The sequence below is a fragment of the Neolamprologus brichardi genome, chromosome 17 (assembly GCF_056152115.1).
Source record: "Neolamprologus brichardi isolate AB-2024 chromosome 17, ASM5615211v1, whole genome shotgun sequence".
In the NCBI taxonomy this organism is placed as follows: domain Eukaryota; kingdom Metazoa; phylum Chordata; class Actinopteri; order Cichliformes; family Cichlidae; genus Neolamprologus; species Neolamprologus brichardi.
Genome location: NC_142120.1, coordinates 21,920,723 through 21,939,432, shown reverse-complemented (window position 1 = coordinate 21,939,432; position 18,710 = coordinate 21,920,723). Strand labels below are relative to the sequence as shown.

The following is an 18,710-nucleotide window of genomic DNA, read 5'->3' as shown; positions in this document are numbered from 1 at the left end:
GACTCTGAATTGAAGTGAAGTTGTGGTGTCTTGTGTTTCCTCTTTTAAAATGAAGGGATGTGGGAGGAGTGCAGAGCAGATCGAGTGAGTAAGTTCATCCATCTAATTATATATGCAGCCTTATGGCTTCTGCTGCTACCATGAGGCGGTGATGATGGCAGTGACCGGCATATGATGTCAACAGGAGGGCTTAACCTTATTTATAAGGCTTTGCAAACCTTCAGGAGCAGAAACACTCCGGCAGACGCCGACAAACCTTCCTCTCTCTTCAGAGGAACACCTCTAATGACAAGAGGAGTGAGGAAATTTTGATTTTCTTTACAACTCCTCATTGGATTCGTAATCAGAAGAATCAGAAGAAGACAGGAACTCTAAAACTGGTGAGTACAAAATGCAAAACAATTAATTGTTTTCATATGTGCACAGAAGGACGGAGACGACTTTGAACACAGTAAAGAAACCAAGATATTGGGTTTGTGCTTCTGTCTGCAGAGTAGTCCTTCATAGAAAGAAAATTCTGTCTTATCCACCACATTTCTGAACAGCAAATTGAGAACAGGGTTAGAGTTGAAGTTAGGTTAATGTCCAAATCTTTGTACAGAACTATAGAATAGCTTTTAACAGAAAATAGTATAATGAAAAAATGTATTTATGACACTTATTTAGAAATGTATTATAAGCTAACATCTTCATATTTATTCACAGATCCATCCATTTTTAAACATATGACTAAAACTAAATGTAATCCTGCTCCTACCTGTAAATCTAGACGAATGACCAGGTGGATGTTACATTTATTTGAAAGAGATGGTTCTGATGGCAAATTATCCTGGTCCAAAGAGAACAAAGCATAATAAAAAACAATTAAAATTTGACGCAGAACCCATAACACTGATTATTGCCCCTGAGCCGGTCTGATAGGGTCAAGATTGGGTCTTTAAGAACTGAGAGAACCTGTTTGGACAAAGTTTTGAGTGTGTTGGCATGCTGAGGTGCCGTTTAAAGGACAAAAGACTGTACCGTACTTGCACAGAAATTTGAAACACTTAAATATTAGCATGGTTATTGTGTTTATTGGGGACTTTATTACATCCATGTAGCTTTTTTTGATTTATTTTTCTAAGTACGAAAATGTGACACTGAGCATAGTAGGGACAATGGAGCATGTGTGCTTCATAATAGCTACCAGTCTGAATAGACTAGACAGCTAGTAACTACCAACTATATATGAAGTATAAATTTTTTTGTGTATGAACATCTGTCAGAAATCATAGCTCATAATAAATTAATATCTGATTTTACAAAACATGGCAGAAAGATAATGCAGGGTTTTTGTGTTCATTGAGAAGACATGCTGTCACCATCAGTTTAAACTATAAAATAGCTGTTAAATACAACGAGGATTTAAAATGATCCACCACTAAAGGAAAGACTGAAGGGAGTGGATTTTTTTTCTACTGTGCTCCCATCACAGTTCCAGAGACTCGTGTCCTTTCTCATCCTGTGAATCAGAAAAAAAGAACATTTTTTTAGCTTTTCTCTGAAGAATGACTCCTATCCGATTCTCATGCTTTGCTTTTCCTGTCAGATTATTTATGTTTTACTGCACAACACTCCACTGTATGTGAATTCCAGGGAAAACCTGGTTTGCAACTAAAGGTGACTGGCACATGAGTCAAAGATATATTATTCCACTACTGAGAAACTTGGAGTTTATTTTCTTACTTATTAACATTTTCAGACTTCCCACCAACCAGTAACCATAGCACACAGGAGAAACTTTCATATTACGACTGCATAATTCTGTTTCTATAAGATCTCTTTTACCAGTGATGAGAAGTTTGAATTGCCTATGTGCATGTTTTATACTGTCTACAGATGCCTCATCAAAAGATTTTCTGTTAGCTTGCATGCTGCGGTCTCAGAACAGCTTTAATTCTATATATTTTTTTATTTGACTCATCTCTATTACTTATGTATTTGCGATATGCTTTTTTTATCACTTTGAATGAGAAAAAAGGTTAAAAAATTCTGGTTTCCCCCGAAAAAGAAAAAGCCTTTAGCTCATTAGCCTGTAGTTGTTATTTTCTGGCATTAACTATTAATGAAAACTTAAATGTTGTGAAAGTGTTTTGGTGTTTTTCAGCGTGGTATTTCAAATGAAAAGTGAAGAGTCTTCTTATAAATTATTTGGTTTGACATTATTTTCATACTTAGGTCAAGGACAGAAGAAAAGTAAAAAAATAACCTCATCATTTAATTTCTGAAGCAGAGTTTTGAAATCTGAGCGTTGTGCCATCACCATCTTGACTACAAAAATGTGGATGTGATGAGATGGGTTGGTCTGTTTGTAAAACAGACCATTCATTGGCTAACAATTTGTCATTAGCCAATGAGCATCCACCATTTTGAAAATCGGTATGACCAAGATCTATAAAATAGATTTTTTTTTTTTGTTTAGTATGATCCAAACTGAGTGAAGTCAGAGCTCTTTTCCTTATATATTGTACTTTGACAGGACCAGAAGTCTTTTTGCAGTGTTATGACCAACATAAACGTGGAGACTGACTCAAAAGTTTAGAAAAAAAAACAGGTTATATTTTGCTACTGTTAAAATAGTTGGTACCGCAAGGACAATAAAAAGAAAAACTAGTATGCCTTTCCAAATTCAGCCTGAGCTATGTCTTTATCCACACCTCACCAGGTGTGGTTAACAAGCTTTATAGTTTAATACAGATAGACAATACTATAACAGAGAAAACCCCAACAATCATCTGCCCCAACCAATTGGGGAGCATACTAGCGACCAACTACAAATGGAGCCACTACTACAAAACTACTACAAAAGCCATTTCTACACAATAATCTCAACAAGAGTGGCTCAGCACCACAAAGTGTTATTTCCATTACCTGGCCAACAGGACTCACAAGTGATCCAACAAAAGTAGCTAGATTATCCACAGCACTAAAGGTAATAGCACAAAGCAATCACCTCATTATTTAGCATCCATCAACACTGGTGTACTAGATCTATACACATGGCTACAACTACATACTATATGCTAATTCAACATAAGGCCCACCTGCTTCAGCCATAGGACCATAAATAATGCGTGGTCTCAACCTGATCTCTATTTCCTGCAGAGTTCAGTGCCACTGGTTTACTTTGAGCAACTCCCAAATACACCATCAACAAAAAACTTTACCTACCTACTCTTCAGTGGAGTACCAGGCTCAAGGAAACTTTAGACGAAAACTTGAGAGCAGGCAGCAGACCAGAGATGTAGTCTACCAAACTCTGAAGCATACCCCAGGAAAACCACCAAACATGATAAACTTAAACAATAAAGGAAAACAACAAACAAGTGCTTTGATGCCTGAAACATATCGACTAATGAGAGTTTGCTCAATCACAGTGAACACTGTAACCATCACTCACCCACTAAAAAAAAAATCATTTTTTTTAATCTTATATCCAAAATATCCAATAAAAATATCCAAAATAGAGTCTAAAATATCCTGGATGAGCCCCCATCTTATGTTATGATATAAAAATGCCGCAACATAAACATAAGTACTGACATCAAAGTTTCAAAAAGCATAGGTTTTATTTTACATTTGCTAAAATAGTTTGTATTGCAAAGAGCATAAAGAGAAAACCTGGTGTGTCTCTCCAAAGTCTGTATCAGACATGTCTTTATCAACACCTCAATGGTCAATTCAGCCCAGGCAACACCTGCAGACTCTTGCACAGCCACTGCAAAAAGAATAGGGGTTTCAGAAGGGTGTAACAGCAACCACAGCGTTCACCATCTGGTAGAATAGAAAGCAGGTTAAAGGCATTTCTGCACAGGCTTTATGTTTCTGACCTAGAAGCTGTGTTCATTCTTTATGCTCTTTGTGGTTTTTAGTGAGGTTGCTATCTCATGTCTCTGTGGTGCTCATAATCGATCACCACACTGCATCACTAATGAGTTTGTTTTAATGAATTCTTAAGGTTTTTTGGGTTTGTTTTTTTGTTTTCTCACCAAATTTTTACAGTTAGTCTGTTTTCTGTTTTGTGGGGTTAGCTTGTTCGCTCCTGGATCCTAATGTCTGAGAATTGCAGATAGTGATTCATCCTTCCTGTAATCCAAACTAAATACAAGCAGGTGGTCCTGTTATCATAGACATATTCACAGACAGCACAGTTTGGTACTAAAGACTGCTTTAGAGAGTCAAATACCTTCAGTGTCTCCCTTTAAATGCTAATCTAATCACAAGCCTAAACCCATAAAGACTGTTTAGCAAGTCAAAACTGCTCAAAACCACTTTCTGTCCTCTCCATATTCTAATCCAGTTTGCTGGCAGTGCAGCACTAACCATAATCAGATCTAATTGAGTTTAGGGACTTGATTGCCTTGGTGGGATCCAAGAGTGACACACCAGCAGATTATGCACACCCATGTGGGGACATCTGCAAAAGTCACCCTAAGAGCCTGAGAGGCAGACAACAGGCGCCTTCCCCTGGTCTCTCCATGATGCTGGTGTTCGGAGCTCTATGCTGCTCTAACATTCATCCTGCTGAGAGTTAATGCCAGAGAACTGCAGGAATGACTTCTGCTGAGCGTTGCTCTTCCTCTTCAGTTACTTGTGCTGACGTATGATATCGTTTTTTTAAGTTGCTGGCTCCTGGTGGGAGTTTAGATGACACATCAGTGAAAACAGGCAGTTGGCTTTGAGTAATAAAGCCAACTGAGGAACACTGCTCTCTTTGCTTACAACATTACCACTGCAGACTTCGTTCAAGCCTTTCTATCATTCACAGAACCACACAGACTACACCCATGCCATGTATTTTTATAAAACAGCACAACTCTGTAAAAACTATAAGAACTTATCAGTCCCGACACATATGAAACTATCCTGCATAAACTTTACATTAGTGCAGAGGAGTCATTATAAAAATATACACTATGCAAGAAACAAAAGCTTAACTTCACTTAATGTCTTTAGAATATTTCAGGATCCAGCTGTTACATAACAACAAAGAAAGTGGCAGTCTAGGGGATTATTAAAACCAACTGTGGAGGCTACTCGTGCCCAGTTAAACAGCTAACAAACAGCAGCAACCCCACGGACATCCAGCAGGCAGGAAAAATAACTGAAAAAGAAGCAATTGCATTTTTTCACAAGGTTTATTCAAAAAAATTTAAAATGTAGATGATATAGAATAAATATTCTACCATAATTTCAATCTGATTAAAATCACTCTGTAGGGGTACTTTATGTAAAAAAAAGAAAAAAAAAACATGAGGAAAATTTCAACCTTCAACACAAGGGGGCAGATTTACCCAGTGTGGTTACACAACCCAACTACCTGTATATTCTTCTTTGTACGTTAAAAATTATTTTATTGCTCTTAATAGATGGCTGATACCAGATCTAATTTTCTAGATTGTTTTTCTACAAGCGCATATCATCCAAATATAATAGCAACATAGTAACGCTAAAGATAACATTAGCTTGAGACAATCTGTTGAATGGAAATAGTTAAGCATATCTATGTAGTTTAAAGTAGTAAAAGAGTATGTTGCTTATTTGAGTCTGTTGCACTTGTTCTTGTGATTTAAGTGTTGCTATCAGTTTGTGGAGAGTGGCTAGCTCTAACAGTGCTAGTCGCAGCAGCCTTTTTTCTTTTTTACGTCACCAGGTTATTTATTAGCTTACTACGAAACAGTCTTCATACCAAGTCATTACTGTGCATGTGTTGTTTGTAATAATAAAATAGTAAATGTCAAAAATATCATAGATAATGAATAGTAAAATAGTAAAATTATATGGAGCTTTTCTTCTTATGTCTGACATCACTGGCGGGTGGTGTTGACAGGTGTTTCTGGGTTGCAGTCCTGGTTACTGGTGGGTGGTGTAACATTACAGCTGGTGTTGTGCATTAATAACATATGAATAAGTTTGATTGAGTTATTTTTGTGCCGCTGTGTAATGTCGTGCAGCTGACTGGAACGAGTGTGTGTTTGTGATTATTCCACCTTGAAGTGAGGCATGAACACTCCTGTGAACAAGAGTTGGCCTCACACTCTGAACAGACGTGATGGCACTTGCGCGATGGTAGCTGTAAGACTCGCCCTAAATCACAAAGGAGTTTTCGCTGTGAGGAATGGAGGCCGCAGGGAAGGGTGATGGATGAAGATGAGTGAGCGATGATGAAGAGACCAGGAGTAGTTGCTACCTCTCCCTCGCTCAGGGGTGGCCTTCCCCTCGCTCTCATTTTGACCTCTGGCTTACCTCCTCCTCCTCGCGGCCCTGTCCTCGCTCAGCGGTGACATGTTTGACCGGAGGAATTCAGGAATGTACAGTTTGTATTTGGATGGACAGAAACTCTCAGCCTCCCACCCTCTTGTTTTACTCTCATTCACTTTATACAACCCACGCCCACCACAGGAACACATGCTCCACCACCGTGGTCCAACCACAAACAGTAATTCCTTGACTATGAGAGCTGCTGCAGACAGATTCCCAGAGTTTTCTACTCCCCACCCCGACCTCATGACCAGCTGACACGATTGGAAATTCACTGCGTGCTTATCAGAGTTTGGGTGGAAGGAAGTTGTTTTAAAGAGACAGGAGAGCCACTGGGCTGCACCAAGGCCTGGTGTGAGATAAAGAAGGATTACTGAACCATACAAAGCTACTCTAGCAGAGTCCAAATGTTTCCTCAGTGTTGTGGCAGGTTTTCTGTTGAGCATCTCCTTAGACACCCCTCACCTGACCGTGTTGTGACGACTTATAGGAGACGCAGGGGCTCTCAGGAGGGAGTCAGGGCCGTGGATGGGGGTGCACGCCAACAGTACATGGCTTTGTGTGTAGAATTGTTTTCAAAAGCAGAGAGGCAGGGGAGGCGGGGCGCCGTCGCACAGATTAAAAGCGGACATTTGTTTTGTGTATGTGGTGCTCTGCCAAAACCCAGCAATTTTCTGTGAATGTAAAACAGCTTTCCTGGCTCAGACCCCACAGGCTGCTCGCTGCCAGGAAAATACTTTTTCTTTCTTGTACCTGTTTACATGCAGGTAAAGTGGCTTTCACAGGCCAAAAGCACATGAGAGTTTCTTTCCAGCCTCTGGAGGAGGAGGAGGAGGGACATGGACAGGTCGTGTTCCCGCAACAGACGTACGGCATTCCTCTGTTTGTCCTGTGGTGTAAAGAGGATCTGCTGGACTTCGTGTTCCTGAATCAGCTCCAACCAGAGGAGCTCATAAACTGGAAGGAACTCGACTAATTTGCAGACAAACTGTGGGGAAAACGACTCCCCTGATTCCCTCTGGCATTAATCATTCACCATCAAATGTTGACTTGTTTTATACTGCGAGCAGTGACTGGGGAGGGAACAATGGATTCTGTTTATGATCACTAATGAATGAAAAGCGCAGCAGAAAGCTCTGTTGCATCACCGCGTCCAGGGCTCATGTTGGCAGCCTGCAGGTTTAACAAATAATGTGTTCATTGTGTGCTTCTCATGTTCATACAGTGACCTTTACAGTGAAGCTGCTATTTCTGGGTAAAAATCAAGGACGCATCAATAGACCACAGTCGCCAAGCCAAAATGTTTGAGATAATTGGGTAAATTGAAAACACAGCCTGACTCAACTGCACCAGTTGCCTTAGACTCAGAGTCCGTGCTGCAGGGAAGCCCTGATAAATATCTATATGTGCATGAAGGAGGAGCGCAGCTCTTCTGAAACTCCAGGAGGCTGTCAGTAATGTTAGCTAAACATTTTCAGAGCGCACGGTGGGCTAATCTTCACCTTTCATGCTGCTCTTTACGCTTAGAGGAGCTGATGAAGGCTCAGGTTAGCTGGTACACAGACAGCCAGCCAAGACAGAGTCTGCATGTAACTCAAGGAGGGTCCAGCTAGGATGTTTTAGCTTTATTTATTCATATCTGTTTGGCTGGACAAGAGAAGAAACATCTAAGAGAGAAGGAGGAGGAAGGAGTGCAGGACAAACATCAGGAGTTACAGAAACCAGCATCCATTTACTTTTCTGGCACATGCTCAGTGAGGTGTTTGTTGTGCAGAGAGCCTGAACACTGTCAAGTATTAGGCCATCTGTAAACAGGTCAGCATGGACGCTTCTGTCTCCAAAAAACAATCTAGTGGAGGCTAAAATGCTAACATTGAGATGTGAAAATGAAGCTTAGAAACCCCTGTGTTTTATCACAGTGGCTTCATGCAGTTTGGATGTCGACTTTAGAGAACTCACTATTATACCTCTCGCACATGGATTGATCAGCTGATGGTCCAAATGCATCTCTGAGATCTTATCTGGATGTTTTCCTCTTTCTTATTGACATGACTTTCAGATATCGGTCATCTGCTGTAGAAAGTCTTTTAGGCCTCACACTCTTTTTTTTTGCCCTTCACTTGTCCAGTTTCCTCCCTTTTTTAACTGACACTTCACACCGTGCTGAGATATGCTAGGTTTTTAGCTAACAGTTCTTTGGGAATCACCTTGTTTATGCAAAAATACAATTTTATGTCAAACTGTGTTATCGTTGGCATTTTTCACAGATTCAGCTAAAGAAATGGGAAGAAACACTGTTTTTCTGATGCTAGTAACGACGAGCCTCAAGATACAATTTTAAATCTGTTCTTTGCTAAGTTGTCTGTGCTATGTAGACACAACACTGGTTTATCCATTTAGTTAGGAGTCTTTTTATGCTTGAATTAGCCATAGGTCAGAGTTAATGGGCTTAACAACAACAACAACAAAAATAATTCCTCTGAAAATGGTCAGTACAAGGACTGGACTTGAAATGAGTCGAAAAGCAGCCAGAGTCCAAAGAAGAACTGTGAAAGCCTGGGGAAGTAATGCTAAAGAAAATTAAAAAAAAAAAAATGAAATACACAAAGTCTGGCTCAAGGAAATAAAAAGAAATGAGGGGTGGCTTAAGACTTTTGCACAGTAGTGTAGATAGTGTGGTTTTGATGCTGTTGGTGGATTCATGCTACAATGAAGGATAATTTATAAACTGTAATTATATCTAAGTGGAACTCCTGTTTGGGAATCGGTGCTAACATTCCTGAAGAGAAAGCCAAGAAATGTTTGTGTGCACTCAGACGTCAGTTGGCTGAAACGTCAGTAACATCAATCTCCTGTCTATTGTTTCTAATCATGCTTCGAACCTGGCATTTCCATGGCGCTGGGTTAAAAAAAACTTGTACAATTGCACATAAATCTCAGCTTCAAACATGCGAAATGTCGATGCCACATGCTTGAGTAAACATTTTTTTCCCACCAGTGATTTCCCCGCCGCAGAGATAAGACCCGCTGAGTGTGCGCTGGGCTGCGTTTTTCTGTGAGATCTGGTCTTAATTGTGGGAAGCGACAGCTGGAACACATTGCTGATATTTCAACGAGTGTCAGTCAGAGCGGGAAAGGGCGATGGCGCTGCTGCCCGCCGTGTTTGTCTGACTTACTCTTGTTTGCTCTCACATATGTGGGGGTTAATTTAGGAAACTTGGGGGCTCCACTTGAAGCCAGAAGGTTGATGTATAGATTTGTATTCTGATCATCTAATGTTTACATACTGAGTAAAACAGGTCTGTTAGTTTTCTCAGCGATCAGAACATTTATCTGTTTCACTGCAAAACTGCACTGTTAATGTATTTCATAGATTAAATGATTTTTTTTTTTTTAAAAAAAAAGCAGCAGTTAAAAGTATAAATTCAGCTTACATCAGGTGTGTTATGCACATTTCTCAGACAAAATTAAATAAAACATGTAAATCCGGTGCTTTTGCAAGACATCGTTACTCAAAGCTGTTTTAAACAAATATGCCGTTCAATCCACAAACTATAAAAAATTTCTTCTGCTGTCAGGATGACGTGCCGCGTGTTTTAGCTGTAACTCCTCTCCCAAACCTTCAATAGAATTAAAAATTCATTACTTCATTTTGGCTCATCAGATTTGAAAAATAAAAACCTACCATGTCTAAAAAAACAAAGAAATTGCTGATATGTCACAAATATTAACAGTTTTAATGGCTTGTCTTAAAGGTTGCTGTTAGAGCTTGAGTGGCAGTGTAGCCAATTCTCAGACTAGCTTAATGAGGTCATAATGTCTAAACATCATTAAAAAAAAACTCTAATTCAACTAACTTAGGTTGTTAATACAATGTGGGACATGTATTTTGAAACATCAGTTTAAACTTCACTCTTGTGTTGCTTTAGCTCTTGTGCATGTCCCAAAATCTTAGAAGCTCACAGACCTCATGAGAGGAAGGCCTCTCACCTAAGTGCTGGCCAGGTGTGGTGGGTGGAGCTTCACCTTTCATACCAGGCTGCATAGATCAAGGGTTAGAGCACTGACCTTGCAAACCAGGGGTCGTGTGTTCAAATCTCACTAGAGCCTAGCGTTATGGAAAGTGTACACTCGGCAGACTATGATTCACACTGTTTCCTGGGTCAAAATCCTCTGTGGCTCCTTTATTTTTAACCTTGGTGACGCTTCGAAATGGAGTCTAGAAACTGCTAGGTGGCTATGTCCATCTTTCACATACAGTCTATCCATGGAGTTACTATGAGTCTTTTTTTAACATCATGATGGAAACCAGCTGCTTCAGTAGGCTTTAAAATACAGAAGTGTATTGTTTCCAGAGTGTAAGTCTCATATTTGCATGTTAGCTTTCTCCCGACTTATAAATCTGATCTGTTGTAATTAAACTGAATCATTTCTGTCAGCAGCTCCGTCCCCACACGTTGATCTCTACACCTGATTATAGGAATCTGATCTAATCTGATCTAATCTGATCTAATCACGTTAAATACGACTCAGCTGGAAACATTCCTCATGTGTGAGGATCAAACAGCCTCAGACCACCAACACTGTCATCGCTCTTATGTAAGCTCTCCTCCCGCACGGCGTATGGAGCTAATGCAGAGCTACACTAGATCTGAACTAGATAGAATCTGAACTTTTCCAGGATTTTTATCTTTATTTTACGTAACTTTAAGGTTGTTAAACTTCCCTTTTCTACTCTTAAGAACAAGTCAGCCCATGAAATATTAGAATTAAAAGTTAATGAATTTTACAGTGAAATGTTATCAAAATGTATATAATTTAATTACATCCCATTTGCAAATTAAGATAGATGAAAGTACAGTTTTGCATACTTGTTAACGGAGACTCTATAGCGTCTCACTCACAACAATATGAAACAATAATGGACCGCTCGACTTTCTTCATAGTTTCAAAATGTCCTGATCTGCAGTGCCTTCATACACGTGATTTGTTTTCTGTGCACGTCCTCGCTGCACTGACAGGTAAGGGCTGAACCTGCCAGACCTCATCACCCTCCTTCGATTTTGTCCTCAGAGGCATCGTACCTAAGACAAACCACCTTACTCCTCGAGTCTAAAGGCCAGTGATGGCTCACGGTTGCTGCTGACACCCGCTGTCAGAGTGCATCGCTCACAAACCATCACCAAGTTTAGGCACAGCGGCGCTGCCATCGCCTGATATCACAGACTTCACCTTTGGTTTTACTGAACTGAATATTGAGATTTAAAAACGAATTACAGTCGAGCTGTGATCAGCACTGAAGAAAAGAAATTAAAAAAAATACATGTTCTGCTTTCAGTTTTTCTGACTGGCTGCCCCTCACATGTGGAAGAACATGTGGTGGGCTCATGTGCCTCTGATGACCTGACAAAGATATTCCTGCTATGATGTCATACAGAAAACTGGGTGCTATTAAGAGATTTGTGAGGGGTTGACATGATTTTTTTTAATTATTTAATTAAAAAAATTAATCATTTAGTGATTAAATGATGCAGAGTAGGGTGTGGGCTGATTTTCCACTAAAATCCAAAAGGTGTGATGCTTATTTTCTCAGTGTGCAACACATTAGCTTACATTAGACACAGAATATAAAATGTGTTTAAATGTCATTCATGTTTTTTACATCACAACAATATCCTTGTTATGATGATTTAGACCTTGATAACTGTGCAGTGACAGTGTGAAAGGCTGACATGCAGTTGCAGGAATGACTGACTTTATTAAGTATGTGCTGCCGTCTGTGGCCTCAGACTCTGTGCTGTTGGCACTAACTGACCTCCGTAGCTCCAGCTGTGGTTCTTGCTTTTGTTGCTGCTTGAGCGCCACCTTCCTGCCATGTTTCCTCCTCTGCTCCCCTCCCTGAAGGAGGCGTGAGGAGGTCCTCCTCTCTGTTAACAAGTCCTCCCCTTTCCCGTCTCTGACCTGCAGCAGCTCTCAGGCAGCATGCAACAAATGCTCCCATCAGAGCGACCTGCAGCACTGCAGTCGGGCTCACCTTTAATCGCTGGAGCTGCAGCTGGATGACCTCCCTGCTCACTCTATGAGGAGGCTTTAAACTGGGAACAAACCAAAGAGGAGCTGCTGGATGAGTTTTGGCTTGTCAGGATTGCTTTTTTCCCCTAAAGGTGTCATCACCTGGATTTTCTCCTGAGACAGTTTGAGAAAGGACTCGTTTTCTGTGTTTTTCTGTTTCTGTGCTGCTGTGGGAACGTAAGTTTCCTGTGAACCTTTCTTCTCGTGTTTGGGTTGAACTACTGTTTGGTGAAATGAGAGAGATGACTTTCTTGTTTCTTCTCTTTGCAGAAATAATGTTCTTCTCCAGGACGGTCCTGCAGCAGTGGTGCTTTGCTGTCTTCTTGCTCTGCTCTCCGGTGCCGCACTTTGGACGGCCGATTGATGCCCTGAGCAGCAGAATGTAAGTCTGGATTTCATTTTTGAGTCTTTTCATGTGTGTCCAGCAGCTCGCCTCATCACGGTGGGTGAGCTGCAGGCTGGAAAATGTGCTCGTTTGTGTTTAGTTAGCCTTCGCCCACCTGTATGTTTACCCAGAGCAGAGACCATCTCGGTGCGATAAACCCCTCCGACCTCCCTCGCTGTCCTCTCAGAGCGTTTGGGAGTGAGTTGGATGAATAATGCTGATGTTCGGCTCGGCTTAGGACCAAACCAAACCTGCTCAGCTGTTTGATGCCAAGCAGAATAAATGCTCCTTCACGCTGCTTGGCCAGAATTTTAAACACACTTCAGGAGCTTTTTTTCCACTTTGGAAAGATCATATCGCTGAGATGGTTTTTGGATGTAAGCGTTGGGAGGATGCTCTGAGCCGACGCTGAAGGAGGAGGAGAGCGGAGTGATTCAGAGCTCCGGGTTTTCCTTAACGGGCTCCAGACGTTTCCCTTGCCGTGTGTGATATGTACCTAATGGGATTTTTGGGGGGACGGGGTTCACGCTACCTGGGTGGAAAGAAAAACAAGAGCGCAGTGAAGAGATCAAAAATCAGCCAGCGGTGGGAGCTATTGACCTCTGACCCTGTTTTCCGTAGACTTGATTGTAGTTCAGTATGTTTTCTTTAATATTAAAAAAATAAGTCCAGACGCTTTTCTTTGCAAGCTCCTTTGACTACGATGACCTGGATGACTGAGAACCTTCACAGACAAAAAAATATAAATTTTCATGGTTTTTCATGTTTAATTTGTGCTTCTCAGGCTGTCAAACGTGAACTTTTGGTATTCATGAAGCAGTTTTATGAAAGATATGTCTCATTTTTTCTGTTAAGGAGTTACACGTTAACAAATGAATGATTGCACATTAATTTGTTTAAAGGTATTTAAAATCTTTAAAACTTAAAACTATTTTGTTTTTACATCACCGGGTCAACATAATGACCTCTCGTTGTTGATTTTAGAGATATTAACAAAGTCAAACTGGAGCTTTTCTTTCTTGTAATACTGTTTTGAATCAGGAGATGGCGCCGTGATTAAATTTAAACTTTAACTGTTAAATTGGTCACCAAGTAAAAGCAAAAACTATTGGTGAAGCCAGAGCGCGACTAAAAAGGGAGAACGTGTCTCAGCTAGCGCTGCCCCCTAGTGGTGAAAGTTTTAGTTTAAAAAAAAGTCCCTTTAAATCAAAAAGCCAATAACAATCATAATAATAAAAATAATGATAATAATAATAATAACAATGACTGTCGGGATTTTGTGGTATTCTTCATTTTTTTCTGAGTGTCTTGTGGTGTGGTTGTTTTTGGGCTAATGCAGGAATAATTCTAGTGTTTTATTTGCCGGACAAAAAAAAGTTGCAAATTTCTTTTAAAAGGGGCTGTAACATCAAAAACATTCATCAGAATCAGAGCCGCCCGGTACTGTCAGCCATCAGGGCCGTGAATCATCTCTAACCACTCGCCGCTGCCTTTAGGAAACACTCGTCTTTCACTCGTCTCCCACGGAGAGAAACAATTAAGAGCCGGCAGGCTGAGGACGGGGGGCGCTGGAACGCTGCCACTGCAGGATGTCCCGGCCTGTTTTCCCGCTCCTCCTCCTCTCTGTGGAGTGTTTGATGTGACTGTTATTAAAGGTAAAACAGAACCAGATCGGCTTTCAAAGGCGGCGATTTACAGGAAATATCTGTATGTATATAAACACAAGCTGCTGTTGAGGCCGCCTGTGTGTTCTGCTCTGGATATTTTTATTATTCAGCAGGAAAAGCTGAATGAGAAGCAGCAGCTCAGTCATCAGGCTTCACTTACTCAGTTTGCTGTATGAAGCAGGGGGTGGAGGAGGGCATCACGGGAACCTCCGGTATCTCCTGCTGAAGCTGTTTGTGTGCTCACACACCTGGTGTCTGGGCGGCGTTGGCGCTCAGCAGTGTGCAGCCTCCGACCTGTGTCCGCTGCTCTGTTAGTCTTAGAGACTCGCAGTAAAGCAACATTGCGGCGAAGCCTGAATCCCTCACAGCTTTGTAGATCTTTGATTTATAAAACTTAACAAGTTTCAGCATTTTTGAGATTATACCTCTGTGCTGTAACAGGGGATCCACCCCCGAACTGAGACCGCAGGTAGCCTAACCTGCGTCACCGTGTAACTCTAACTCTATGTTGCTGCAACAGATTTTTTGCCACAGTTTTTGAATCAGTGAGAGAATAAAAGTCAGTGCATCAGTATGAAGAGTAATTATCATAGCCTCAGTATAAGGACTCACACATGTCAGCATAGTCCTGCATGGAGCTCACAGGAGGTGCTGCAGTGGATGTGAGGTCAAAAACCTGAGGGGCAAAACAAGAGAAAGCAAGAGTCATAGATAAAAGCGCTGTATGAATGTGTGTGTGCGTGTGTGTGTGTGTGTGTGTGTGTGTGTGTGTGTGTGTGTGTGTGTGTCTGTCTTCAAGTGGTATGATGATCAGCTGAGTGGAAACAGGTCCATCTACCCTTACCACCATGGAAAGCATAAATCCTGGTGTCAGTCAACTTGTAAACCTAAATCAGCTGTTACCCCGTGTTGTGTCACAGCAGCCCACAATCACTGTGATTCGTCTTGAAAAAAGTGGATGAACTTTAGGAGAGAAACTTAACTAGTGTTGTGGAGGTGAAATTGTATAGGCTCTGCTTGGATTCAGCAAGTTGGTGGTTTGATTAAACCAGCATGAAACTGCTTGTTAAAAATATAAGATGGATCAAATTTTAAGCTTAAGATGTTTTAAGATGAAAGTTGAGTTAAACGGGTGAGTTTTAAATATGTGCTCCCTGGTACAGGTGTTATGAAGGAGGAAGTTATCCACAGACACACCGTGTTAGGCTGGAAACTCACTGCTGGAGCCTCTGCTGGATGTCAGAGGAACTCCAGCTTCATTTTTTAGGCCTTCATTCTTCAAACTGTGGAGTTTTAACTGTGGCGCTGCTGCAGTTGACACTAAACGATCGTAACTCTCGTGGTGTTTTTGCTGACTTGAGGACTGAACTCCTCTGATGGGTTTTCAGCTAAAATCAGAGTCGATAGATTTATTATGACTCACTTTTTCAGTGTGGAGGAATGTGCAGCTTCATTTCAGAATCACAGCAGCTTTTTTTTCCTCCACCACATTTAATTGGCACGAAGTGTTTGTGGCAGCAGTTTTTGTAATCCCTCAAGGGTCTGAGTGCCACGAATGTGCCGGTTAACATCCACGCTGATGAAGAGTGAAAGCGTTGGCTGCGCTCATGTTCATCTAAAAGGAGAGAAAACCCTCCTGGACCTCCTCGCAGGGCGGGGATCTTCTGTATCACTTTTAAAAGGCTTGGAAAGCAACGGCACGGCTGTGGTTTGATGAATCAGGTCATTTCTCTGCATGGATGCAACAGCGCTGTCCAAAAACAACTGGAGAGGAAAGACAGCAGTGAAACCTGTGTTCAAGAAATGCCGTCGAATTTATAGGGAAGAATTTAAAGGAGAAGAAGGATACGGTTTCTCCGGCTGCTCCATTTCAAACTGTTTGTCTGTGCTGCCCTCTGCTGGTCAGTCAGGTCAACACTAAAATGCCAAAAGTATGTGGACAACAGGGAGAAACCCAAAATAATGCACATGTGTTTAGCTTCGTCAATAAGCCTGTAAAAACAAATATTAGACCAAATTTTTCAACAATAAAAATATTATTTTATTTTGCATGGTTCAGTTTGAAGTGCTTCCTGTGGTGTAGATGGTAACACTTTTGATTCCAGCCTGAGTCACAGGGTGTTTTTATTTAAGTAGAAACCTGCAGAGATGAGCTCTGAAACATTTAAAAGGGCGTTGTTGTTTTTGTTTGATTGAAAATCTTTTAGAACGATGAAAAGCTTCATGTAAACAAACCTTCTCTCTTTCTTCTGTTCAGGAAACGCTCGGTGAGTCACGCTCAGCTGATGCATGACAAAGGCCGGATGATGATGGAACATGAGCGTGTTTTACTCCTGAAGGCGCTTTTGGACGAAGTCCACACGGCAGAGATCCGTGACCTCCCCATGCGGACCACAGGGGGAGGCGGGAGCAGCAGCGACGCCGGAGTCGGGATGCCGGGGGTCGGCCTGGGAATCAACCTCAGCACCACCGGCAGCACCCTGCACTCCAAACCCCCCGGAGGCACCAAGAACCTCCCCATCAGCTTCCGGCTGGAGGAGGAGGAGGGCACCAACCTGCCACAGGAGACCAACAAGTCGCAGACATACAAAGACGGCGTGAATAAAGTGTCGGGCAAAAAGAAGAAGAAATCGAGGGCTGGGAAGAGGAGGGAAGGGGAAAAGAGGAAGAGGAGGGCACGCTCTTTGGGGTGGAGGCTGGAGGATGAACTGGGTAGCGGACTCCTCCTGGAGTGGAGGTCTCTGCTCGGCCTCCAGAGGGCGCTGCATTAAAACGCCGTCAGTCTCTGACGAAGGTGAGTCCAAACAGCTGACCTGGTTTTCAGAACACGTGTGTGCCGCGTTAAAGCCGCAGATACTGCAGAGTGCACTGACTCTGTGCTGTGTCAGTGTTGTGGAGCTGAGATGATGATGATGTCTGAAAAATAGGGCGGACAGTTAGAGCTCTGTGAATAAACCCTGATTCACCTGTTTTTCTCTGTCTCTGTGTTGCAGAAACCTTTGGACGGCTGGAGTGGACTCCTAAATGCTCACATTACAGACTCTGTAACTGTGATTGTTTGGAAAGAAATTGGAAAATATTTATTGTGTGTAAATATTCTAAATATAGCAGAGTAGATAGCAGAATATGATAAGAAAATAAACCTTATTGACGCTCCGCAGGGCGACAGATTTTACTCTTTGTGAATCCTTGCTTTTCCCTTTTTTAAATTCCAATTATGTTCAGTTTTTTTGCATTAATTTATTTTGTCTGAATGGTGTATTTATTTTGTAAATGTATCGAGGTGCTGCTGACCTTCTATATTTTTGTACCATAATGCACTTTAGATATATAAATATAAATATATATACCATTAATTTTGCTCATTGACTTGTGTTTGTGGGTGATTGAAATGAAGAAAAACGATGGTTGTCTCTCTGTGTTACCTTTCTGTCGGTCTGTCCAAGGGTCCAGTTTTGTTTTGTTTCTCTGCTGCTGTTTGTTCGATTGTTTTCAGTTTGTTGTCTTCGAACCGCTCTGCTTCTCACGGCCAAACTTCACATGTGTACATAAACCAAACACGGCTCCATATTGTTGTTTTTGGCACTTGCACTGAGATAAACAGCCTGTACTGAATGGATTAAACATTTGACAGTATCTTTCTCTCAGCCTCTCGTATCTTTGTTTCATTATTGCTAACACTTACCATTTTTCTCCACACCCACACTGAACAGCTCTATCTAATAAGTGGTTCATTGTGAGTGTGGAGGAAAAATCATTCTTACCTGTGGTGGATTAAACTTTAAACTCCTCCTTATGACTCATGGACTGTTTTTTACCTGTAATATCTTATCTATACTGTAAATAGTATTCTTCAACTTGGAATACTTCATTTTAATTTTACATCTCAGTTTAGTTAAGTTTTTATGTACATAACAAGTGGTTGACGAGCATATATGGCCAATAGTTCACATCACTCCCCAATCTGCCTTACAAACTTTTTTTAATGACTAACCATAGACAATGACAATATAGCTATGTAATACAGTTAGCATCATTCCCTGATCCCTGCTTGCCGAGGCAGACCCACTGAGGTTTTGGGATTAGGGTCTTATGTCAGACTACTGATTGTCCCATGTGGACAGTTGTTAAACAGCTAACAGATCATCTGAAGAGGAACGACTTATTTCAAGAGTTTCAGTCAGGTTTCAGAGCTCATTACAGAAACTGATTTAGCGAAGGTTACAAATGATCTTCTTATGGTCTCTGACATTGGCCTCATCTCTGTGCTTGTCCTGCTAGACCTC

General features: G+C 41.3%; 1 protein-coding gene across 2 annotated transcripts; it reads left to right on the top strand.

Moving 5' to 3' along the window:
• The first annotated feature begins 245 nt into the window (after nucleotides 1-245).
• pthlha (parathyroid hormone-like hormone a) lies at nucleotides 246-18,077 on the top strand. 2 transcript variants are annotated; one of them, XM_035907081.2, is made up of 4 exons: nucleotides 246-380; nucleotides 12,643-12,754; nucleotides 16,682-17,218; nucleotides 17,418-18,077. In XM_035907081.2, the coding sequence occupies exons 2-3, from the start codon at nucleotides 12,648-12,650 to the stop codon at nucleotides 17,193-17,195; spliced, it is 621 nt and encodes a 206-aa protein (XP_035762974.1). In that variant the 5' UTR covers nucleotides 246-380; nucleotides 12,643-12,647; the 3' UTR covers nucleotides 17,196-17,218; nucleotides 17,418-18,077. The 2 variants fall into 2 exon arrangements, with proteins under 2 accessions (XP_035762974.1, XP_006781115.1); XM_006781052.3 differs by lacking the exon at nucleotides 246-380 and adding an exon at nucleotides 12,291-12,549.
• Nucleotides 18,078-18,710: the final 633 nt, after the last annotated feature.